General features: G+C 41.8%; 1 protein-coding gene across 7 annotated transcripts in view; it reads left to right on the top strand.

Annotated features, from left to right (window-relative positions):
- LOC117438227 (mothers against decapentaplegic homolog 4-like) overlaps positions 1-23,442 on the top strand; it is a 40,739-nt gene extending 17,297 nt beyond the window's left edge. For 5 of the 7 annotated variants that reach the window (XM_034073727.1, XM_034073728.1, XM_034073729.1 and 2 more), the window contains 11 exons: positions 3,351-3,716; positions 4,624-4,798; positions 5,211-5,240; positions 6,242-6,457; positions 10,047-10,166; positions 10,292-10,402; positions 13,191-13,241; positions 14,177-14,360; positions 19,186-19,354; positions 20,808-20,946; positions 22,093-23,442. In XM_034073727.1, coding sequence (XP_033929618.1) covers positions 3,468-3,716; positions 4,624-4,798; positions 5,211-5,240; positions 6,242-6,457; positions 10,047-10,166; positions 10,292-10,402; positions 13,191-13,241; positions 14,177-14,360; positions 19,186-19,354; positions 20,808-20,946; positions 22,093-22,304 — 1,656 coding nt within the window. In that variant the 5' untranslated portion in view covers positions 3,351-3,467 and the 3' untranslated portion in view covers positions 22,305-23,442. The remainder of the gene's footprint in view (positions 1-3,350; positions 3,717-4,623; positions 4,799-5,210; positions 5,241-6,241; positions 6,458-10,046; positions 10,167-10,291; positions 10,403-13,190; positions 13,242-14,176; positions 14,361-19,185; positions 19,355-20,807; positions 20,947-22,092) is intronic. The other 2 variants (XM_034073732.1, XM_034073733.1) reach the window with 2 other exon arrangements.
- Positions 23,443-25,327: the final 1,885 nt, after the last annotated feature.

The following is a 25,327-nucleotide window of genomic DNA, read 5'->3' as shown; positions in this document are numbered from 1 at the left end:
TTTTCACTTGCTGTTTGCTGTATCATTATTATTTGTAGTAGTAAATGGCAGTAGGGGTTTTGTGTTATGCCTTAGCAATTAAACCGTTCTTATCTCAATCCGTGGGGGCTACATTCTTTGGATTCTCCTTCCTAACTCTCCGGGAGTAGGGGGACTTGGTTTAAACTACGACATTTTTGGCGCCCAACGTGGGGCACGAGAGTTTGAGATAAGAACAGATCTGAGCGGATTTATGGTCTCTTGTCACAATGCTGATTTATTGGCTCTTAGAGGTTTTTCTCTGGATCTCGCTGTTTCGGGATTTTGCCGGGTACTTTGTGTATGGATTGGATGTGTTTGAGGCTTGGGCTAAAGCTTTTGTTTCACTGTACTTTGCGTCAGAGGCTTGTAATACGGTGGGGCTCCGGCAGCAGGGGGGATGGACGTGGCCGTGGACTTGGACTTGTACCAGGCCGTCCCGCTGCTCTTCGCCGTCCTTGTCCTTATCCTCGTCGTCGTCTGTGTGGAGCTGCGTGAAGCCAGGAAGGAGCGGCCCCGGGAGCTGCCGGCAGCTGAGGCTGCCAGGGAGAGCGGCACGGGGAGCCAAACGGCTGTGGCAGAGCAGCGGGAGCAGGCGGGGGAGGAGCGGAGCAGGGCGGTAGCTGAGCGGCAGGACCAGGCAGCGGGGGAGGTGAGTCCCGCGGCCGTTCCCGACCCTCCGACGGCCGAGAGTGTCCCCCGGAAGTCGCCCGCCGACCCCGAGCAGGAGGCAGGAGACTACGCAGCACTTCCCAGCAAGGCAGTGGAGGAACCGAGTCCTGCCGCCGTTCCGAACCCCGCAGCGGCCGAGAAAATTCCCCAGAAGTCACCCGCCGAGCCCCAGCAGGATGCAGGAGACCACGCAGCATTTCCCAGCAAGGCAGAGGAGGAAGATCCAGACTTGGGAGAAGAGAAGCTGGTGGTGGGAGAACTGGCAAGCACGGCAGCTACATCAGCCCCAGTGACAAGTGCAGCAGCATCATCTGAGAGTTCTGATGGTTTTGAATGGCTTTTGGGTGCCCTTGGGACCTGCCTGCTGATTGTAATGGTGATCGGCATGTTGGCACACACACAGAGTGTGTTCTACCCACGGCCATTTTGTCTGATCCCAAAAGTTAAGCAGAGTCAGGTTTGGGTCTTGTCTAGGGTTAGACAAGGATATAGGAGCACCAGGAGACTGTCCCCAAGGCTGGACAGTCATGAGTGGCAGGGCATGTGGGACAGTATGGCCAAGTATCTTATCCACTGGGCCCCTCCAGTGCTTTGGAAGCATTGGAAGTGGAAGGCAGCTGTATGGAGTCCCCAGCAGCAAGCTGTAGAACTGCTGAAGGGGGCAGTGAATGATTTTGAGCCTGGTGGACCCAGATACTTCAGGCCATCGTTCCAGAGATGCAACATAGAGATGTCTCATGATCGAGGGGTGGACTTAAGAGTGATGGTGTATTCGAAATGTGGGATCTGGGCATGACGTGAATGGTATGGAATAAGGGGTGGATAATGTCATGGTTTGAGCATGTTTTGAGGGTGTTTTTTTTCAAGGTTTTTTCCAGCCAGGTGGAGGAGGGGAGGCCAAGAGGAAGTAGAGACAGGGCACCTGACCTAGGCTAGGCAATGAGGTATTCCATACCATAGCACGTGATGCCCAGGATGCATACTGGGAAGGAGAAGGCTGGAGGGGAGAGCTCTGGAGGAAAATGGAGGAGGGAGCACATGGTGCTCAGCCGGGCAGGGTGGAGTGAGTTATGGGTCGGTGGCTGGTGGGGTGTTGTAGTTTCTTTTCACTTGCTGTTTGCTGTATCATTATTATTTGTAGTAGTAAATGGCAGTAGGGGTTTTGTGTTATGCCTTAGCAATTAAACCGTTCTTATCTCAATCCGTGGGGGCTACATTCTTTGGATTCTCCTTCCTAACTCTCCGGGAGTAGGGGGACTTGGTTTAAACTACGACAGGGAGTTACCTGGAAGGGTCAGATTGCTGCTTGGGCTGGGTATCAGTCGGCAGGTGATGAGCAACTGTATTTTCTCCCCTTGTTATTTCCCTTATTATTATTATTATTGGTGGTAGCAGTAGTAGTTTTGTGTTATATCTCAGTTACCGGACTGTTCTTATCTCAACCCATGGGAGTTACATTCTTTCGATTCTCCTCCCCATCCCTCCAGAGCAGGGGGAGGAAGAAGTGGGGGGGGGAGAGTGAGCGAACGGCTGCATGGTTCTGAGTTACTGGCTGGGCTTAAACCACAACATTACCTGAAGCCAGAGCTGTTTGAAGAACCAAAGCAGGTTTTTGATGACATTAGACTCCTTTTCTGTGAGTGCACAAAGCCTGCTGTTCTATTTTTCTGGGTAAAGCGTAGTAATTAGCTCATTCAGAATTGAGAAAATCAGGCCAGTTCTCCCGATTTGTGAATTAAAGGGAACTTCAGAAGGCTGAGGTCTGCTGGCTTTAAGAATGACTTCATGACCTTAAACCATTACAGGTTCTTAACAAATCAAGTGTAAAGGCCTAATGTATTAGGAGGGACTTATTCCTGCTCTTCCATTTAGTACAGTTAAGGCAGTTCAGTTTGAGACAATTTAGAAGTGCTTTTTTAAATGACTTAATTTGATTTGTCTTGATCCAGATGAAGCTGGATCCAAACAAGTAAAGACAAATGTGCCAGCTGGGATTTTCATATAGAAAGATGCACACAATATTAATTTACATAAAACTGTATTAAGCTAATGGCCAGATACATTTCTTTTTTTGCCTTTCTGATTAGCAAAGAGGAATAGAGTTAGTCTGAGGTCAGAGTGTAGCTGAACTATTTGAACAGGCTTATTAAATAAAGATGACAGATGATTTTGGTGTGCGTTCATGCTTCTTCACTATTCAGATTTTATTTAAATAGATGCCCTTTGATTCCCAGTCAGTATTTTCACTTGTTTTCATCCTACCAGTATAAAACATAGGAAATAATTGTCACCGTTCTCCTTTTCCTGATTTAGAGCCTGTTCTTCTAATAATCTTTACCTTTCTATATGCACATACTATATGTACATGTATATAAACTATAATCTTTATTTAAATATTATTACTGGGGGAAACCCCAATGATCTTATATCTGAAACTGTGCAAGCAGTGTCTTAAACGTGCTTTAGCTATCATGGGACAAGCAGTGCAGGGTTGTGTTTTTTTGTTTGTTTTTCTTTGTTTGTTTGCTTGTTTTTCATGTGCTTTTAATATCCTGCATTTAACTTGAAAATAAAAGAAGAAGGAAGCCACAGACTTCCTTTAGAAACACGATCTGCTAGTTATTAAAAACAATTCTAATGTAGATATTTTTTCCTCCTAGGTTTTACCAAGAGACAGTACCTCTAATACTTAACTTGGATCATCTCTTGTTCATCAGCTTGAAAATCATAACAGCCCTCAAAATTGACATTTGATCTGAACGAAAAAGCTGTGACAAATGGACAATATGTCTATTACTAACACACCAACAAGTAATGATGCTTGTCTGAGCATTGTTCACAGCTTGATGTGCCATCGACAAGGTGGAGAGAGTGAAACTTTTGCGAAACGTGCAATTGAAAGTTTAGTTAAAAAGCTAAAGGAGAAAAAAGATGAACTGGATTCTTTGATTACAGCTATAACCACAAATGGAGCTCATCCCAGCAAGTGTGTTACGATACAGAGAACACTGGATGGGAGGCTTCAGGTTAGTACAAGTGAAAATCAGATGTTTTCCTCCTAACAAAGCTGGAGCAGAAGTGACACAGGGCCCTAGAGTGTTAAGGAAGTAGCTCTTCTCTTACGTCCCCCTTTATCCCCATTCCTGGCACGTTTTGTGCCTGGAGCTCTGGATTCCCAAAAGGAGCAGAAGGTGTTGGATCAGCTGTTCTAAACAAGTGTGTGTGGGGAAGTAAAATGCAGGTTCACATAACAAATTTGTCTGTTTATCCTGGTATTTTCACTACAAGCTTCTGTTAGCTCTGAGTTGGTCAGCAGCATGAAGACAGACGTATGATCCCTTGCTAAGGTACTCCAAGGAGTCTGCACTGAGGGTATATGTTAGCCTTGCATCATCGGTACTCAGTACCTGTATAGATTGGGTGGCGATTTCCTTGTTCTATGACACATGTTGTGTTTGCTGGCTAGCTGTCTACCCTAGAAGCATTATTTTTTATTTTCAGTATAACGGATTGACGTTCTTGTAAATTTCTTATAGTGTTGCTTACTGCCTTGTTCCTTCTCTTCTGGGGCAAAGCTCCATCATCATCCATAGTGGGGTAGGTGACCATACATACTATATTAAGCACAAATTCTGCTTCTGACATTTTGTATCCAGTATTTTTTCTTAAGAATCACAGTGTTGACTTCACTGTAGCAAAACTGTAATAGAATTTTTTTTCTGTTGAGTAGAGAACTTGGGTAAACTGTATACCTTTTTTTTTTTTTTTCCCCTCCATATTTTGATGGAGAAAGGTTGTGGTGGTGTTTATCCTCTTATAGCTTTGCTCCTTACTAAATAAAGTAAAATGTCCTTCTTACAGCTTTGCTCCTTACTAAAAAAAAGTAAAATATCTTTCAACTGTCCCAATCAACTATTGTGTCTAACTCTTTAGGTGGCTGGTCGCAAGGGATTCCCTCATGTGATTTACGCTCGTCTTTGGAGGTGGCCTGATCTTCATAAAAATGAACTCAAGCATGTTAAATATTGTCAATTTGCTTTTGACTTAAAATGTGACAGTGTCTGTGTAAATCCCTACCATTATGAGCGTGTAGTATCACCTGGCATTGGTAAGTAGACTCTTGATTTAAAATGGAACAGTGGGACTAAAATGTAAAATGTTTTGAGTGTAGAGAATACAGGCCTAAATTAGAAACATTAAATTTTTTTAACGATCTAATAATAAATTACTCTCTCATGCTCTTGTCCATCTTCTTAATGGAATTATTCTTTTACCTTTATTCTAAATTTTAAAGAACAGTTTGTGGTTTTTGTTTAAGCTTTTCTGTTGGTTTGCACACAGTTCTTGCAGTTAATATGTACCTTGGGAATAACTTGGCATCTAGATTTGTGATGGAAGGGGTATAATATGTAGAGTCTGTAGTACTAATTTGTAAAGGCTGATAAACTTAATATTCAAACATAGTTGAAGATCTCTGTGTATATAGTCCTCCACACCCCCTTTTCTTTTTCTTTTTAAAGATCTCTCGGGACTGACACTACAGAGTTCTGGTAAGTAGTTCTGCTTACTGTTGCATTTCTCCGGGCACAAACTGTGTTAAACTCTTCAGTATGTATACAGTTTATTCCTGTGTATCTCCTTGGGAGGGAGTATAGAGAGCAGATGGAAATACATTTATCTTTTTGGTTTTGGAAAACCAGAAAAGTAGCATATGAGAGGCAAGTATTGATAAATTCTTTAAATTGAGGCTTCAGCTTAGCTTGTAGGTATGTTCTGTTTTCATTGCCTGCTACTTAAAAACACCAAGAAAAAAGGAAAACAAAAACCTCGATCTTTTATGTAATAAGCAGCATTTAACAAACACATGATAATATGTGCACCTGTATGATATACTAATTAATTGGATTGGGAATAATAGATGCTTATGTTTTAATAAGTAGTTTAACAAGAAAATAATAGAAATCCTGTAATTGCTACTGTAATTCTGCATGGCTACGCTGTTAAATATAAGGTAGTGTTATAGTGTCTTTGTGAATTTGATTATTCTAGTCAATTTGGGAGCTGCTTAAACTTACTGAAGGAATGCATGAAGGTTTTTTGTGTTGTGCTCATGAATTACATTTTTCGTAGGAGCTTTATTTTATTACTCTTATACTAGAAATTGACTTGTTAGCTACTTCATTAACATATATTTGGGTGCTTGATGAAAAGCATGTTTTTCCCTTTTATTTACCATGTCTAATCACTCAATGATGGACTGGAAAACAAAATGTGGTTGGGGTCTACTACTGTGGGACTAAACTGTTTGTTTGATAGCAATCAGCAAAATAAACAGTTAGCTTTTCCATCCAGTTACACTTCAAAATTTCCTGCTGCTGACTTGAAGTGTTTATTTGTAATTTAGAGGAGTGCTGTAGCAATGTTTAGATAGGTTAAATACTCCCCCAGTAGTTTTAATAGCTTTGCTGTTCCTTAAAAGTAGTAGTGCGACTTGTAGTTAAATCCAGAAAATAGATTTGCTTTGCATGTTTAACCATTTGCTTCTTCACAGCTCCATCAGGCATGCTGGTGAAAGATGAATACGTTAATGACTATGAGGGGCAGCTGTCATTGTCTTCTGCTGAAAGCCATTCAGTCCAAACCATCCAGCATCCACCAAGTAACAGGGCATCTACTGAGCCTTATAGCACCCCAGCCATGTTAGCTCCTGCTGAGGCTAGCACTACCAGCACCACTAATTATCCCAACATTCCTGTGGCTTCAACAAGTAAGATTGTCAAGATTATATGAAGTACTAAACTAAAAATGTGATGGATCAAAGAGAAAGTGTATGTCAGTATGATCTGGGCAGTCTCGTAAGCATTAACATAAGGTTTTGACTTGGAGCATAATTTGAGTAATTTTCCCTGTTGACCTGGTCTTTTTTTTTAATGAGACTGACGCTGCACGAGTGTTACAAGCCTATTTAGATATGCCAAAGTTTGAGTGATACCATGTTAAAACAACTGACTGCTGACATAACATTATGGCTATTATTTGAACAACTGCTGTAGGAATGGAAAAAAAATATTATTCTATTCCAACAGCAACCAGGACAACAAACATGTATATTGTTAGGTGGCAGTATCGAGAGGTTTTCAGACGAATTTTTAGTGTTCCAGAGCCAACAAAATCAGTCTTTGCATATTAACTATAAGGGCTTCTACAAGAATATCAGCAGCAAAAGGAAAATAAGGGAAAATGTGGGGCTGCTGCTGAATCAGATGGGTGTCCTGGTAACAGAAGACAAGGAGAAGGTGGAATTGCTGAATGCCTTCTTTGGCTCAGTCTTCACCGCTAAGAACGGCCGCCAGGAGTCCCAGACCTTGGAGGTGGCCATCAGTAGTAGTCAGCATGGGTTCACCAAGGGGAAATCTTGCTTGAACAATCTAATAAATAGCCTTTTATGATGACATGGCAGGATGGGTTGATGAGGGGAGAGCAGTGGATATTATCTACCTTGACTTCAGCAAGGCTTTTGACACTGTCTCCCATAACATCCTCCTAGGTAAGCTTAGGAAATGAGGGTTAGATGAATAGACAGTGAGGTGGATTGAGTACTGGCTGAATGGCAGAGTTCAGTGGGTCATGATCAGTGGAGTAGAATCCAGTTGGAGGCCTGTAGTCAGTGGTGTTCCCCAGGGATCAATATTGGGTCTGGTCTTATTCAACTTGTTTATCAGTGACCTGGATGAAGGGCTAGAGTGTACCCTCAGCAAGCTTGATGATGACATGAAGCTGGGGGAGTAGCTGATAAACCTGAAGGCTGTGCTATCTTTTAGTGGGACCTTGATAGGCTGGAGAATTGGCAGAGAGAAACCTAATGAGGTTCAACAAGGGCAAGTGTAGGGTACTGCACCTGGGGAGGAAGAGCCCCAAGTACCAGTACAGGTTGGGGGCTGGCCTACTAGAGAGCAGTTCAGATGAGAAGGACCTGGAAATATTGGTAGATGACAAGATGACTTATGAGCTGTCAGTGTGGCCTTGTGGCCAGGAGGGCCAGTAGTATCCCGGGGTGCATTGGGAGAAGTGTGGCCAGCAGGTCGAGGGAGGTGATCCTCCCCCTCTACTCGATCCTGGTGAGGTCACATCTGGAGGACTGTGTTCATTTCTGGGTTCTTCAGTACAAGAAAGACAAGGAGCTACGGGAGAGGGTCCAGTAGAAGGCCACACAGATGATCAGGGGTTTGGAGCATCTCTCTTATGATGAGAGATTGCAGGAGCTGGGCCTGTTGAGTCTAGAGAAGAGAAGACTGAGAGGGGATCTCATTAGTGCCATGAATTAAAACACAAGAAGTTTCACCTCAACACGAAGAACTTCTTTATACTGAGGGTGGCAGAGCACTGGAACGGGCTGCCCAGGAGGGTCATGGAGTCTCCCTCTCTGGAGGCATTCCAAACCCACTTGGATGCTTTCCTGTGTAACCTGTTCTAGGTGGCCCCACCTTGCCCAGGGGGTTGCACCTCTCCAGAGGTCCCTTCCAAGTCTCATGAATCTGTGATTCTTTGATTTTTATAATGGCCCACTGTACTACCAAAGTGACAGCCCTAATTAATATTTTCTATGTATATTTGGTACAAGTGGAAGAGTCTGGTTTACCAACAACAAACCTCACTCTTCATTCCAGCAGTTGCGTACACAGTGTCCTGCAGCCCTAATGTAGGGAAGCCAAGAAGTTTGGAGAGGGGTTTCTCACACTCTTTGTCACTTTAATGTCAAAGATGTGTGAATATAATGGATTTCATCTTAGCAAATTTGAATTATGGTAGCATAGTGTTTTGAGAATGTTATTTAAGTTTAGCTGACTATTTTGCTGAAACTAATGATGGTTTTGCCAAGTGTTGTGGTTTAAGCCCAGCCAGTAACTCAGAACTCAGCTGCTCATTCACTCTCCCCCTTCTTCCTCCCCGCTCCCAGAGGGATGGGGAGGAGAATCAAAAGAATGCAAATCCCACAGGCTGAGATAAGAACGGTCCAGTAACTAAGGTATAATACAAAACTGCTACCACCAATAATAATAATGGTAAGGGAAATAACAAGGGGAGAGAATACAGTTGCTCACCACCTGACTGATACCCAGACTGACCGGAGCAGCGATCTGAGCCTTCCAGGTAACTGCCCCCAGTTTCTATACTGGGCATGATGTGCTGTGGTATGGAATACCCCTTTGGCTAGTTTGGGTCAGGTGTCCTGTCTCTGCTTCCTCAAGGCTTCCCTTCCTCACTGGCAGAGCACGAGACTGAAAAAGTCCTTGATCAAAGTAAACATTACTTAGCAACAACTAAAAATACATGATAATACACCAGTGTGATAATACACCAATGTTTTCAGACTGAAGTCGAAAACACAGCACTGCACCAGATACTAAGAAGGAGAAAAATGCCTGCCACAGCTGAACCCAGGACACCAAACTAAGATATGACGTCTCTCTCCATCAGAGAGAACAGGATAGGTGGTTTAATTTTATTGCCTTTTTTAGTTTATAGTCAGTAACTTTTTCTCATCAGTGCTATAATTGTTGGAGCCCAGTGGACAGGAAAAAGAAGCTTGGATTTTAGGTTTTAGTTCAAGTTTTCAATGTGTGAAGTTCTGCTAGCTACACCAGTCTGAGAGTGCAAATGTATTTGTGAAACTCCTGATCAGTTTAGTGTTAATGGCTGAGTTGAAGCCTTTTAAAATCAAATTCTGTTAACCTTTTCTGAAATACCTGTACTTTTACTTTAAAGCTTAGACAATTCTTGAAATATTTATTTGGGAGGGGAAAAAACCAACAAAACAGCAACCCAGCAACTTTCTCAGGAAGGAGTCCAGTGATGTGTGCAGCCCTGTTCAAGCACTATTTTAAAATACCGTTCAGTATATTTTTAAGGAATATAAATTTAAGTGAGTGTCTTCCTTAGGAACAGTAGTTGCAACATGCTGAAAATAAGCAACTTAATGGACCTACTGTTGGCCTGTTTGGATTCATACCAAATCTACTCCGGCTATGTTATTCAGTAAAACTTGTGACATCTCTTCTTTCATTTTAAACTGAAAAGAGATGTGAACGACACAAAGATGCAGTTGATGAACAGAGTTCTCTGAATACTTGTAAAATTTTAAGGACGTCAGAGTCAAAATTAGCTGATGCAGAGCATGTTGCTTCAAGTTTCCTAAGACACTCTGGTAGACGGAAAAAAACACTGAAACCAAACTTGTAGGAACTGTGTCATGCAGTACCCTTAGTTGGGTACATTTTACTACCCAGTAGTGCTGAGCTTGCTCTTCTTAATTGAAATTGTTGAATGTTCACAAATAGGTAGTCTTCTTTTACCAGGTCAACCTATCAGTATATTGACAGGTAGCCATAGTGATGGACTCTTACAGATTGCTTCAGGGCCTAAGCCAGGAACTCCGCAGAATGGGTTTACAGCTCAGCCAGCTACTTACCATCACAGTGAGTATATACGTATATGCACTCTTAGTTTTCTAAAACCAGTTTCCAAATGTTCAGGAGAAATAGAGGATTAGAAGTGAGATGTGGAAAAACTCCCTTAACCAACTGCTCCTTTCTCTTTCTAGATAGTACTACAACTTGGACTGGGAGTCGGACGGCAGCCTACACACCTACCATGCCTCCCCACCAGAATGGCCATCTTCAGCATCATCCACCTATGCATCCTGGACATTACTGTAAGTAGTACAGATTTTCACATCGCTTACTTTGTTTTCAATTTTGTTGAATCATCCCTTGTGATGATTCTTTACCCCCAAATCCTTTTTTGTTACAGAACTGCCATTACTGTGTTTATTATATTCTGACAAATAAATATCAGAGCTTAATAGACTACTTTCCTCTGTTAAAGCAGCAGAGATTAGAAATCCAGGTAGCTATAGTGATGCCATCTATATTGTAGATGTCTTACTACCTAACAAAATTATAATTTCCCTTCTAAACTTGTTTTTAAAGATTTGCAATCTTGTTGCATTTCCTTTGTGGCAAATGAAGTTGATTCAGAATATGTTGTTTGGATATTTTTCTTTTAAGTATATGCATTATAAGAGTATTATGCAAAAAAACTCCCACCCAAATACAAGCTTTTCTAAATTTTGTGGCAAAAGGCTAAACAATTCTTTATTTCCTAATATAGTATTTAACCAGATCACCTGTTTGCAGCCGCCTTTGTTAGTGGAGGGGAGAATGCACTGTGAGTTAATGTTAGAATGACTTTTCACCTTGTCTCTTCACAAGAAAATTGTAGTTTAGATATGTTTATTAAGTTACATTATTTTGTTCTGTTAGGATCCCACTTAATTTATCTTACATTTTGGAAGTACCAGGATGTAAAACTTTAGTGGTGGTGTAGATATTCTATAAATGCTTCTGAGTTCATGTGTCTGCATAATTAATATTTGTAACTGGCTGGTGATACCACAAAGAGCTTATCTTGGCTGCTGCCATTTTTCGCTTCAGATAGTTGCATGTTTTGACACCTACCGACGTTGTGCCTGTTTGGACATCTTATTGCAAAACCCGCTGTTATAATACTATGTTTAAGTCTTACGTTTTTGTTCTCTGCTGTCTGTAAAGGACCTAGTTAGTTTATGAAAGTGGAGAGGATAAGCTGACTGATACCAAGACAGTATTCGGTTTTGGTTTTTTGGGGTTTTTTTTTGTTTGCTTGTGGTTTTTGGGTTTTTTTTTTTTGTTTTTTTTTTTTCTTTTTTGGTTGGTTGGTTGTTTTTTGTGGTTTGTTTTTGTTTTGTTGTTTTGTTTTGTTTTTTTTTTTAGAAAATGAGTTCTCTAGGCCTTTTTTCAGTCTTCAGGGAGTGTTTCTCATGGTCAAGTCCATAGCATGCTGGACAACTTATTCTGTGATTGATAAATGAAGTGTGGTTTCTGACAGATGTATATCACATGCCTCCATACAGTTGTCATGCTTTAAGCCCAGCCGGTAACTTGGAAGAACCACGAAGCTGCTTGCTCACTTCCCCCCACCACCCCAAGTCCCTCGACGGGATGGGGAGGAGAACTGAAAGATGGTAAACCCTATGGGTTGAGATGAGAACAGTCCAATAACTAAAGTATAATATAAAACTACTACTACTACTAATAATAATAATTATAAGGGAAGTAACAAGGGGAGAGAATATAAAAAAGGGGGGAAAAAAAACCCAATAAACACAAGTGATGCATAATCCACACACCCACCAATACCCAGCCTGACCCAAACAGCGATTGGTCCCTTCCAGGTAACTCCCCCCACTTTATATACTGGGCATGATGTGCTGTGGTATGGAATACCCCTTTGGCTAGTGTGGGACAGGTGTCCTGTCTCTGCTCCCTCCCAACTTCTTGTGCCCCTCCTCACTGGCAGAGCGCAAGACTGAAAAGTTCTTGGTCAGAGTAAGCATTACTTAGCAACAACTAAAACATTGGTGTGTTAACAGCATTGTTGTCAGACAAAAGCCAGAACACGACACTGCTCTAGTGTTGTGGTTTAAGCTCAGCCAGTAACTCATATCCACACAGCTGCTCCATCACTCCTGCCTTCTTCCCCCCCTGCTCCCAGAGGGATGGGGAGGAGAATTGAAAGAATGTAAATCCCATGGTTTGAGCTAAGAGCAGTCCAGTAACTAAGGTATCATACAAAACTACTACTACTATCACCAATAATAACAATGATAAGGGAAATAACATGGGGAGAAAATATAAAACTAAAAGGGAAATAGGAAAAGAGAACAATGAACACAAGTGATGCACAATGCAATTGCTCACCACCCACTGACTGATACCCAGCCTGACCCAAGCAGTGATCTTGGCCTCCTGGGTAACTCCCCCCCACTTTATATACTGGGCATGATGTGCTGTGGTATGGAATATCCCTTTGGCTATTTTGGGTCAGGTGTCCTGTCTCTGCTCCCTCCCATCTTCTTGTGCCCCTCCTCATTGTCGGAGCATGAGACTGAAAATGTCCTTGATTGGAGTAAGAGTTACTTGGCAACAACTAAGAATGTTGGTGTGTTGTCAGCGTTGTTGTCAGACTGAAGTCAAAAACACAACACTGCGCTAGTAACTAAGGAGAAAAATAACTGTTACAGCTGAACCCGGGACAGGAATGATTCTTTCCTTGCCCAGTTCAGGGGCAGATGTGAAGTTTAAGTCCTGTTTCCGTTACGTCTCTGCTACATCTAGTTTCTGCTCTCTCCTGCTGCTGGGTCTGGCTTGAGCAGCATGCGGCCTTTCTTTCTGGGATACTAATAGAGCTCTTTGCTCTACTTGACATCTGACTTCTTAGTAAACCTTTATGAGTGTAATTTTCTGTGAGTGTTTTTCTCCTCTGTCAGATTTTGCCAAGTGATTCAGAAATTGATGAGTTTTCTAACATGTGGCATCCTCACAAGTCTTTTTTTGTAGGAAAACAAGAAAGAAAACCTTATTATTCATCACGTAAAACAAATTGCTCGTTTTCTTTTAAAGGGCCAGTTCACAATGAACTTGCATTCCAGCCTCCTATATCAAATCATCCTGGTAAGTAGAATCTAACATGTAATGCTAATATTGTGGAAGCTGCTAACTTTCTGGTTTAAGTCTGGGTTGGGGTATTTTTGTTGGTTTGGGGTTGGTTTTGTTTTGTTTGGGTTTTTTTTGGTAGGTTTTGGTTTTGTTGTTTTGCGGGGGGGTGTGTGGGGGTTTTTTGTGTCATTTTGTTTGGTCGCTTGGTTTTGTTGGTTTGGTTGGTTTGGTTTGTTTTTTTTTTGTATCAAGTACTCTGAAATTTGTGAGATACATGTTCAGAAGGGGAGAAAGGAAGGAGAAGGAACCGTTTTGTGGCAGAGAAAAGTGACTTCACCTAGAAGGTAGTTTCTCTTACCTCTTAAACCACATCTGTTTCAGAGTTAATTTCTGTCAGCCTAGCCATGAATAGACATGTAGAATCATTGAATGATTTGGGTTGGAAGTGACCTTAAAGCTCATCTAGTTCCAACCCCCTGCTATATGCAGGGATGCCTTCCACTAGACCAGGTTGCTCAAAGCCCCATCCAACCCAGCCTTGAACACCACCAGAGTTGGGGCAGCGACAGCTTCTCTGGGAAACCTGTATATGTATTACTTATGCTAAAGGAGGACAAAATCAAGCAATAGTCATAAGGTGTAGGAATGCAGATGACTTGCAAAATCTAACTGGAATAATAAGCTGTACAAAGATACGTAAGGTCATAAATACAAAACCCCCTTTTATTGCTATGTGCTCAAATAAAAGCAACAAGTCCATGTTCCTTGTAGAATGTTGTGTTTTTCTGTGCTAGCAGACATGTCTTTGTCTGTCTGAACTTGCTTATGTGAATGTGCACTCTTACTCTGAATGGCAAATGCAGTTGCAGAAGGCTTAATTGACTGTCTGGAATGGGTTTATAGGGGTTTTTTTTCTGCCTTTCAATGAGTTAATAGTATATATTCTTTAGCTCCAGAATATTGGTGTTCAATCGCATATTTTGAAATGGATGTGCAAGTTGGAGAAACATTTAAGGTCCCTTCAAGCTGTCCAATTGTTACTGTTGATGGATATGTGGATCCTTCTGGAGGAGACCGTTTTTGCCTGGGCCAGCTTTCCAACGTGCATAGAACAGAAGCTATTGAGAGAGCAAGGTATTCTGCAGAGCCCAAAAGCTCCAGCTGTCTGTGGTGTTTGATAACATCTTGTTTTCCCTTCATTGTGTGCCTCCCTTTGAAAATTAGAGTTTGGTATGTTTCTTTTAACTGAATTAACCAATAGTTAATAGATATAAAAAAGAGGCATACTCTATATAGTCCGCTATACAGAGTGTATCTTTTTAAGCCACTGCTGTAATACATTCAAAATGTGACCTGTGTGACAAAGACCTTCAGTGCTTTGCCGTAGCATGTTGCTTTTCATTGCTCTCAAAGGTTGTGCCATCCAGGAAAAATTAGCAACTTGTGCCATTATTATGGAATCCTAGAATGGTTAGGGTTGGAAGGGACCTTAATGATCATCCAGATCCAACCCTCCTGTCCTGAGCAGGGGCACCTTCCACTAGACCAGCTTGCTCAAAGCCCCATCCAACCCAGCCTTGAACACTGCCAGAGTTGGGGCAGCCACAGCTTCTCTGGGAAACCTGTGCCAGTGTCTCACCACCCTCACAGGGAATAATTTCTTCCTAATGTCTAATATAAATTTACCCTCTTTCAGTTAAAAGCCATTTCCCACTGTCCTGTCACTACAGGCCCTTGTAAAAAGCCCCTCTCCAGATTTCTCATAGGCCCCCTTTAGCTACTGGAAGAATGTTATAAGGTCTCCATGCAGCCTTCTCTTCTCTAGGCTGAGGAAGCCCAACTCTCAGCCTGTCTTCATAGGAGAGGTGCTCCAGCCCTCAGAGCATCTTCATGGCCCTCCTGTGTACTCACTGAAGCAGGTCCACATGTCTTGTGGGGGCCCCAGAGCTGGGGTCTCACGAGAGCAGAGGGGAAGAATCATATCCCTTGACCTGCTGGCCACTCTCCTTTTGAAGCAGCCCTGAATGCAGTTGTTTTTCTGGGCTGCAAGTGCACACTGCTGGCTCATGTTGAGCTGCTTGTCAATAAACACCCCCAAGTCCTTCTCCTCAGGTCTGCTCTCAATCCCGTCTCTGCCCAGCCTGCAGTTGGGATTGTCCCGACCCAGGTGCAGGACCTTGCATTTGGCCGCCTTGAACTTCATGAGGTTTGCACTGGCCCACCTCTCCAGCCTGTCAAGGTTCCTCTGGGTGGCATCCCTCCGGATGGCATCCCTCCAGTGTGTTGACTGCACCACACAGCTTGGTGTCATCAGTAAACTTGCTGAGGGTGCACTCAATCGCACTGTCCATGTTGCCGACAAAGATGTTGAACAGCACCAGTCCCAATACTGACCCCTGAGGGACATCGCTTGTTACTGGTCTCCATTTGGACATTGAGCTGCTGACCACAACTTTCTGCATGTGGCCATCCAGCCAGTTCTTTATGCGTGGGGTGGTCTATCCATCAAATTTGTCTCTCCAGTTTAGAGACAAGGGTGTCGTGCTGTTACCATGAAAGTTAGTCAGACAAACTCTCTAAGATTCAATTGGGAGTTTTAGAAAGCAGCATTCTTTATTGCAGCGCTGGGTGCATACATGAATCATTTTGCAAAGGTGAGTTCACCCGTTACTCGCCAGCAGCAGCTATGTATTTATCATACTCATGCATATGTACAGCTTTTCTGTGAAAATATTTACATATTCATGAGACTCCCAGGAACTAATTATAATATATGCATTCTAATTACACGTGCATTTACTTGCTGAGTGGGGGTGTCTGGTGGTCACTGATAATCTTCCTCCTTGTGCTTACTGAATGACCTCAGTGATTGCGCATGCTCGGAAGGTCCTAGTACTGAGTTAGCAATTGGTATGTCCTTGCTTCTGTTCTGTTCCATGTCGAGCGCTAGAGAAACCCCAAGTGTCAGACCCTGTTTTGTTCATAATCCTAAGAGTGAAATTAAGACGCAAATGAGGTCAAGTACCGTAACTGATCAGTTGATTTATTAGAAAAAGACAGTTATTATAAGAAAGGGAAATTATTGTAATAAAGGGGATAGCAATAGGACAGATTGGGGAAAAAAGGAGAAAAGAAGCTAGGATTCAGGGTGCAGAGAGAGAAGGGAGGTAGTCACCACCGTGCATCCAGCGGTGTCCTGGGGATCCATCGTCATCTGAGGTGGTGGGAGTCCTCCAGGGTCCATAGTCACTGTCAGAGCAGAGTGTCTCCAAGAGTCTGTAGTAGTCATTGGAGGTGGGTGTCCTCAAGGAGGTGTCCTGGAGTTGTCTCCTTGAAGGTACGCTCATGGAGTTGTCCTGATGGAGTTGCCCACATGGCGATGTCTCTTTGAAGGTGTGCTTCTGGAGTTGTCCTCATGGCAATCTCTTCTTTTGGTGATTACCTTTCCCCCCTTTATAATGAGCTGGGGAGGGAGGGGAGCACCTCTGTTCTTAATGTGACACATTGCACGTTCCTGGTGGACCAGTTTCGCTGGTCTTGCAGCCAGCTCTTCAGCTGCACCTGTCTGCAGCAGTTCTTGGGATAATGGGCAGCAATTCCTCACACCGATCCTCGAGATAATGGACAGAAGAGTCTTATCTCAGTTCTTTCCCACTCATCTCTGGGGCAATGGATGGTGGAGACACCATTCAGCTCCTCACACCCTTCTTCCAGGCAATTGCCAGATTCGATTGGCCCTTTGGAGACACTTCCCTTTGACTGGGGGGATTGATGGCAAAAAAAAACCCCAACAACAAAACAACAAACTGCCTGTGCTCCAGCATCCCTTGTCACTGCTGCCAGTGCTCTGTAATCTTTGATAGTCCTCACACTACTCCTGGCTCTATCTGCGGCGCCTATGTGAAACAGCAGCGGCGGGTAATAGTCAGTGGGCTGTATGAGGCTTGGTAGTCTCTCTGTGACATTCCTGATGTGAACCCCCAGTAAGCAGCATCAGGCTGCCAAATGGGATCCTCCCTACCCCTCAGAAGTGAGTCACCTACTACTATCATCCTTCACCTTTTCCTTTTCCTAGTTGTGCCTGTTATCTGTGGTGCAGACTGGGCTGCCATACTTACCTCCAGTGTCTGTCCTGCTCTGATGGGTCATTCATCATTGACCTGCAGAGCAGTCTGCTGCCTGTCCCTGCCCCAAGAGAAGGGTCTAGGCACCTCCTGTAGCCTGAGGTGTGTGCTGCAGCTGCTCTCTTCGAGGGCTCCTTCTGAGTGAAGGTATTAGTCACCACCGGGTAGACGGTGCAGAATCCCCTGCTGGAGCTGCAGCCTTTGCTTTCCGATGAGTGCCCACCGTTCTGCCTCGAGAGTCAGGTAGGACGAATGCCACAACTTGTACAGGTGGCCTGTGGAATTTCTACTTCGAAGAGATACCCTCCCCACACGCCCTTATCGCTGCCCTCTTTTCACAGCACTCCCTAGAACTGCCGGTGGAGGGTGGGGATGGGGCGCCGTTACTTCTGGCCCCGCCCACGTCGCGTAAGCTGCTCTCGTGCAAGCTGCTGGCTCTCGGCGGGTCTCGGTGCTCCCCTGGGGTTTCTCTGGCTCAGGAAAACCCACCTGTCCGCCCCTGCTCTGTTGCGGAATGTGCATTCCCTGCAGATGAATATTAGCTCTCCATGCTAGAGTAATGTGAGAATAACTGCTATATATAGATGTGTCAAAGGAGCAAAGGATGGTTGATTGAGAGCTCGTTGGATTTTCATTCATTCTCATTGTGCATGTGCTGTGCTTTGTGGAAGCACAGAGAACCAGAGCAATCTTGCAACCTTTTTTTCCTCTTTGAAAAAAAAAAGGAAGAAAATTATTCCATATCTTCAGAAACATTGCACTGTGACAAGCAAAATGCTAGATTGCTGTAATGTGATGCAAACGAACATACAGTTATTCTGTTACCATAAAAGTTGGTCAGAGAAACACTCTTAAGACTCGATTTGGAGTTTTAGAAAGCAGGCATTCTTTATTGCAGCGCTGGGCGCACACACAAATTGTTTCACAAAGGTGAGTGCACCTGTTACTTGCCTGCAGCAGCTATATATTTAGCATATCATGCATATTTACAGCTTTCCCAGGAAATTATTTACATATTCGTGAGATTTCCAGGAACTAATTATAATATCTGCATTCCATTTATGCTTGCGCTTCCTTGCTGAGTGGGGGTTTCTGGTGGTCACTGATAGTCTTCCTCACTGTGTTTACTGAATGACCTCAGTGTCTGCACATGCTCGCAAGGTCCTAGTGCTGAGTTAGCAGTCGGTATGTCTTTGCTTCTGTTCTGTTCCAGTCTCGCTCCACGTTGGGCACCACTCTGCTATCTTGAAGGCTGGCATCCTTGGTCTTGTTTACTGTTCCCTTCCTTGTTATCAGTCCCATGATGTTCCTTCCCCCATCAGCCAAACATTCCTTTCTCTCTATGTGTTAGCAAGTTAGAACAGTTTGCTCTATTCTACTACGTTAGCTCAAAGCTACACACACACTATTGTTAGTTTAAGCCTACACTGCATTAAAATGTGGCTTTGTCTATGTGCTTGAGTGACTTTCTATACTGGAGTACTTGTGGGATTTTACACTCCTGAACAGAAATGAAGTTGTTTGGTATTGCAGCTTTGTACTTCTGTACTGTCAATGAGTGCAGTAGTTGCTACTTGAATATCACTACTTCTGCATTCAGTGTTTCATGTAGATCTTTGTGTGGTATTACAGTTGTTTTTTTACTTTATGGTTTTGTGTAACTATTTACTAACTTGCACTTAAGATAATAACTACAATTTGAAATCCTTGAGTGAGTGGAGTATAAATTAAGGCACCACAGAGGACCAAGTGATGGAGACTTATGTTTATTTAGTAAAGGTCTGAGTTATATAGTATGTGTACAGAGATGTATTGCAACTGTTTTTCTTTTTAAGGTTGCACATAGGTAAAGGTGTGCAGCTGGAGTGCAAAGGCGAAGGTGATGTGTGGGTTAGATGCCTCAGTGACCATGCAGTCTTCGTTCAGAGTTACTACCTGGATAGAGAAGCAGGGCGTGCACCAGGGGATGCTGTTCACAAGATTTACCCAAGTGCATATATAAAGGTTGGTTTGATCTTCTTAGATGAAAATTGTGGGGGAAATTGCATACATTTGGTTCTTGTAAACATTAGGGAAGCTATGAGACACTGAAATAAATGTCAAATGGAAATTTGTAGGGTTTTTAAAAGGAGAATTTATTTACAAGTCACTTAAGATGACTTTTTAAAATTATTCTAAATTCTATCATCTAGCTACTACAGAAGTAACTAATTTTGTATTTCATCAGTCTTGATATCAGTTTTTATACTTTTAACCTTACAGTTTTAAATTAACTACTACTACTAATTTTTTTAGCATAGATTATCACTTTACTCTCTCTCCAAAACAAGAGAAGTTGGGGAAGTCTGTATAAGTGCAGAAACATAAAGTGTGTTTTAAAGTGTTACAAACCTGAAGTGATCCAGAGGGCACTAAGTTGCATGGAAACAAATTATTTTCAGGAGATTCTTATTTGGATGTGCCTCTGTTGGACTTTAAGACAAGTCACACTTGTTAAAAAAAAAATCTTAAATTAGAAAGAAGCTGATTGAAGTGTGTGGCAGTTTTTTGGGGGTTTGGGGTTTTTGTGGGGTTTTTTTTGTTTGTTTTTAGTTGGGGTTTGTTGTTTTGTTTTGTGGGGTTTTTTTTGTTTTTTGGGGGGTGTTTTGTTGGGTTTTTTTAATGGTTGTTTGGTTGAAGGTTTTTATCTTCAGTTTTGCAGGCAGGTTATGTAATGAAAGTGAAAGAGACCCCAACAGCCTCTACACACAAGCTTTCTAGTATGAGAACAGTGTTCCTTTATATATTAGTGCCAAGCCTGATCACAAAGATATAAAATGCCATCAAACTCAAGCCTAGCTGCTGAAATGAAACTTCAGGCCTATCAATTGGTATTTCTTCTAAATAGACTAACACATTTCAGTAAGGCAGTAAAGAAGAACAAAGTCTAACAAATTTGAACAGGATTTGTTGGCTTCTTTTTATTTATATGCCTATTTTGTGGAAATCTTGGAATTTAACTAAAAAGTTGTGATTTTATCAACTTGTAGTATCCTTCAGACTTTGATCCTGTAGTCAGTCCCGCATAGGGTACTGCTTTAGCCTGCTCAGCTCAGCCAGGTTCTGGAATTGCCAGTGGTGGTAATGTTGTATGAGAAGAGTTTCTAAGAAACAGCTTTAATGGATTATTTTTGTTGGAAAATCAAGTAGTCAGGGCAGGTTTGCTTTTACCCAGGTATATGGTGAGACTGTAGAAGTCTGTTTTGGGAAAACAGAGAGGTCCAGATTATTGGGGGTGGGAGCTGAGGGATTCTTTCTTTTATTGAGTTTGGTAAGTCTGCATAGTTAATTTTTTTTTGGGGGGGGGTGGTTTTTTGTGAGTTGGTTTGGGGTTTGTTTGTTTTGTTTTTTTTGGGTTTTTTGTGGTGTTTGGTTGGTTGGTTTTGTTTGTTTTGTTTTGTTGTTTTTTTTTTTAAAGGTGTTTGACTTACGCCAGTGTCATCGTCAGATGCAACAGCAGGCTGCCACTGCCCAAGCTGCTGCTGCTGCTCAAGCTGCAGCAGTAGCAGGAAACATCCCTGGACCAGGATCAGTAGGTGGAATAGCCCCAGCCATTAGTAAGTACATTAACTGCTTGGTCTCCTTTTTTTCTTTACCTGAAAATAAATAGCAGAGCAATCCCTCATAACAGCGCACATCCCACTGCCCTTGCAAGAGTACAAATAAACTGGGAGTGAGGTAGCAATATTGGGGTGGGTGGCATCCTGGTCACTGTATTAATTCACTCTGTACCTGTTTCACATCAGTTTTCACTCTAGTCTTCAGGGAATATTGGATAGGGAAGTGGCTGCTTACTGTACTGCAAGAAGTGTTGCACTACCACAGAAAGCACATTACATACAAGCTCAAATAGCATACCCTATTACTTTAAACAAAGAAACTTCTGGCTGCTTAGACCCAAGCCTGAAAAATGATCTTTGAAATCTAAGCTCATAAAATGTTACTCAAAACAATGGGATTACAGGGTGACTAAGTCCTTGACTAGGTTTAGGAAAACATATTAAGATTCTTGAGAAGAGGAAGAAGAGAGTGTGAGGAAGATAATATTTTTCTCTTTCTCTTCTCTCTCTTTTTTTTAAGTTATTCTGGGCTAGAGTTTTCATAGTTAATAAATTCTAGATTGTACCTAAATACTTTTAAAAGCATAAGTACTTGCGTATCTCTGGCTGCTTTATGTGCTATAGTTTTTCCTGGATTCCTCATTGCTCTTTCCAGCTGTCCTACAAATTGCTTTTTGTATTTAACTTTTGTCTTGACCGTACTTGTGATTTGAAGTTTGCTAGCTGTATTAGTATTTTAATTTTATTACATGTAAGTAGTGTCATTTGTTAATCAAGCTTCCTGCAGGTGGTTAGTCTGAATTCTTATGGTGAAAATGCAGCATTTGCAAACCTCAAGAATAAATATTTTCTGACTCCATTTCCTAAATAATGTTTACATGCCTTGTATCACATAAGACGTTGTATTTCATCATGTCTGCTTTATTATATGGAATTTTCTATTTCAGCAGCCTTTCCAGATTACAGAATGATGAAAAAAATTAATTGGAAGAAATGCAAAATAATAGAGATCTAGAAATGTGGATTGGCTTTGGCTGTAGTAGTGGGCACTGCATGGGAAGAAAGAGAGAAGTAAATGGGAATGGCTAAACAAAGATAAAGGAATACATCTGTGAACATTTACTTGAAACCTCTCCTGTTTAGGTTTGTCAGCTGCTGCTGGAATTGGTGTAGATGACCTTCGGCGCTTATGCATACTCAGGATGAGTTTTGTAAAAGGTTGGGGACCTGATTATCCAAGACAGAGCATCAAAGAGACACCCTGCTGGATTGAAATTCATTTACACCGTGCCCTCCAGCTTCTAGATGAAGTACTTCATACCATGCCTATTGCAGACCCACAACCTTTAGACTAAGATCTCTCTGCTGCACTGCTGTGAACCATTGTGAGGATGGTGGATTGTAAAATACAATTCTCTTTATAACCTGAAGATATATTTTACTTCTGTTCTGCTTAATCTTCTAAAACCAGATTTTAAAAAAATGTGTTTGCTGCCTTGCTCTTAGCAGAAAGAAACTGAACATGCAGAATTTGTATTTCAGTTACTTGTAGAACTTAATTTTCATAATACAAGGCTTAAAGTGAAAGGTAAATGCCTTATAGAGACTTTACAATATTTGGTTTGTTCCCTTTGAAACTTTCCTGGTGGTAAGCCTCACAAGAGCCTTTTGTATGCAGAATATATATTATATATATATATTTAGATCTGAAAGTTCCTTCTAATAGTTACAGACATTTACCTTATAGCAACTTTACAATTCCAACTGATTCATAATGATTTTTTTTAGGGAACAATAGTTAATAAAAGGCTTATTTTGTTGACCATCTCATGATTTTTCCAGATTAAAACGTAGAAGGAGTTGTCAAACAGTGAGGGATGAGACATGTTGTTGGCATTGATCTAAAATAGTGAGAAAAGGAAAAGTGGCTTTTCCTTCACTTGTTTTTAGAAAAGATATCTTAAATTTTTGTTTATATAGGCACATGTTTTAAAACATTAAAGGAAATGAATACTTTCAGTGTTGGCACTCAAATATAACATGAAATACCCAGTCTGCAAGGTTGCCACTGAAATTGCATAATGAGGCAATAATGGCAGGAACATATTTTCATAACTACTACTGACTTCTATGATTTTACTCAAGTAAAACTTGGCAGGTATTTTAAGAAGTTGCATGACTTTTTATTTGCATATACCATTAAATCGTGTATGATACTACATCAATATTTAGGATCCTTTTTTTTTTGGTATCTGTTCACCATTTCCACTCAGGGCAAGATGGCAAATTTGGTTTTATACCTCGTGGTTATTTTATGCTCTATGCCATCAATGACCATATCAATTGGCAATCACTTTGCATAGAGAATTTATAGTAGAAAAAAAAGCCAAATCCTCAAATGTATTGACTGTATGACAGATACAATATATGTATGCTTTCTTTCTAGTTAGTAGTATAAATAAAATTATGAAAACCCTGTTGTTTATAAATTTAGTTTGCTTCTGTTATGTAATTCTGCACCCTGAAATCATTGATCTTGAGCAGTGGATTAAATTCATTTGCAAGACCAACAGCAGCAGCCAATAGTGGTAGGAATTTCTGTTGCTTTCAACTTGCCAAGAAACAAGTCCAATTTTTCTTACTTTCACTGCTTCTCCATAAATGCACATCCTGAGGATATCTCTTTTGGCTGTTTGATGGGGTATGAGGAGGGAGCAGGAATTCCTTATTTTTCTGCATGTGTGTAGGGAGTTGAAGCTTAGTTAAGCAGGCTTAGAAGTACGTAAATTTCAGCTTAAATCTTTCAAGCACTGCCACTTTGGTCTCCCTACCAAGCTGTTCTGAGCTGACCTGGCACCACAGCTGTAGTGGTTAACATAAGTAGAAATCTTAAAAGAGATTATTCAGAAGCTTTTGCCAAGTTGCTTGTATAGCTTCAGGAATCTGCAGAGGGCTGTGACACACAGTGCTTAGGTGTTGCTTCCCCCCATGCACTGACATTCTTAGGAAAGAAGTCAGCAGTTGCTGTTTCTGTCTTAGGAGTGGACGATTGGATGACTTAAGTGCGATGGCCAGAATGATGGATGAGTTTTCTTTATATTTTCATTAACAGTGTTGCCTTCTTCAGACTAACTCCTAATGAGATTACTCCCCCCCCCTTCATGTGGCAACACCTTGATGTTTGGAAAAATAGTGTTTGCTTATCTCAAGGCCTTTAGCTTAAAACCTTTTTCATTTACATCCTCTGTTCAGCTGTTTTTCTCCTTAGTAGCTGGTGCAGTGCTGGTTTTTTTTTTTACTTTAGCTTGAGACTGATGCTCATAACACACCAATATTTTCAGCTGTTGCTAGTTATTGCTTACTCTGATGGAGGACTTTTCAGTCTCTCATGCTCTGCCAGTGAGGAGTGGCATGGGAAGCCAGGAGGAAGCAGAGATGGGACACCTGACTCAAACTAGCCAAAGGGGTATTCCATACCACAGCATGTCATGCCCAGTATGTAAAATGGGGGGAGTTACCCAGAAGGCCTAGATCGCTGCTCGGGTTCGGCTGTGTATCGGTCAACAGGTGGTGAGCAATTGTATTGTTCATCACTTGTGTTCAGTGTTTTCTTTCCCTTTTCCCCTTTTAGTTTTATATTCTCTCCCCTTGTTATTTCCCCTATTGTTATTATTACTGGTGGTAGCAGTAGTAGTTTTGTGTTATACCTTAGTTACTGGACTGTTCTTAGCTCAACCCATGTGAGTTACATTCTTTTGATTCTTCTCCCCATCCCTCTGGGAGGGGGAGTGGATGTGGTTCTGAGTTACTGGCTGGGCTTAAACCACAACACTCTCCTAATGATCTAGGTTGTCATAAAAGCAAGTTTCACGTTCTTGAGGAGCACTTTCATTAGATGCTTCTGATGACATACCTAGAGAAGCTTATTAACCAGCAGCTCAGTTATGCTTCATCCACACCAGAAAACTTGATTTGGGGGAAGAAATGAAAAGCCTGACTGCATGTTCTCCTTGCCAACCTCCTTTTTGAATTGCCTGCCTTGCTCTTATGGCAGGGTTTGAGGTGCCTTAGCTTTTAGGAAGTGTCTAGCCTTCTGACTGATCAGTTGCTTATAGCAGACTGATTACAAGGTCATGAGCTTACATTTAACTTTGTGGTTTTGAATGATCCATATATCAATACTTCACAGAAAACCTTCTGTGACGGTTGCTTAGATCTTGATTGTGCCAAACTTTGATAAAACGGTGAAAGAGTTTCTGCCTGTTGTTCTTACCTATATTACAATCTGAAAGTATTCAGCTTTTAAAACTAGGTTTTTTTCCAGATGTTTTTCAAGTCTTGAGTCTCTGCCTGCAGTGAATGGTACCCACGGTGTCAG

This window comes from Melopsittacus undulatus, assembly GCF_012275295.1.
Source record: "Melopsittacus undulatus isolate bMelUnd1 chromosome W unlocalized genomic scaffold, bMelUnd1.mat.Z SUPER_W_unloc_2, whole genome shotgun sequence".
NCBI classification, from domain to species: Eukaryota; Metazoa; Chordata; class Aves; order Psittaciformes; family Psittaculidae; genus Melopsittacus; species Melopsittacus undulatus.
This window is presented reverse-complemented; position numbering and strand designations above follow the sequence as displayed.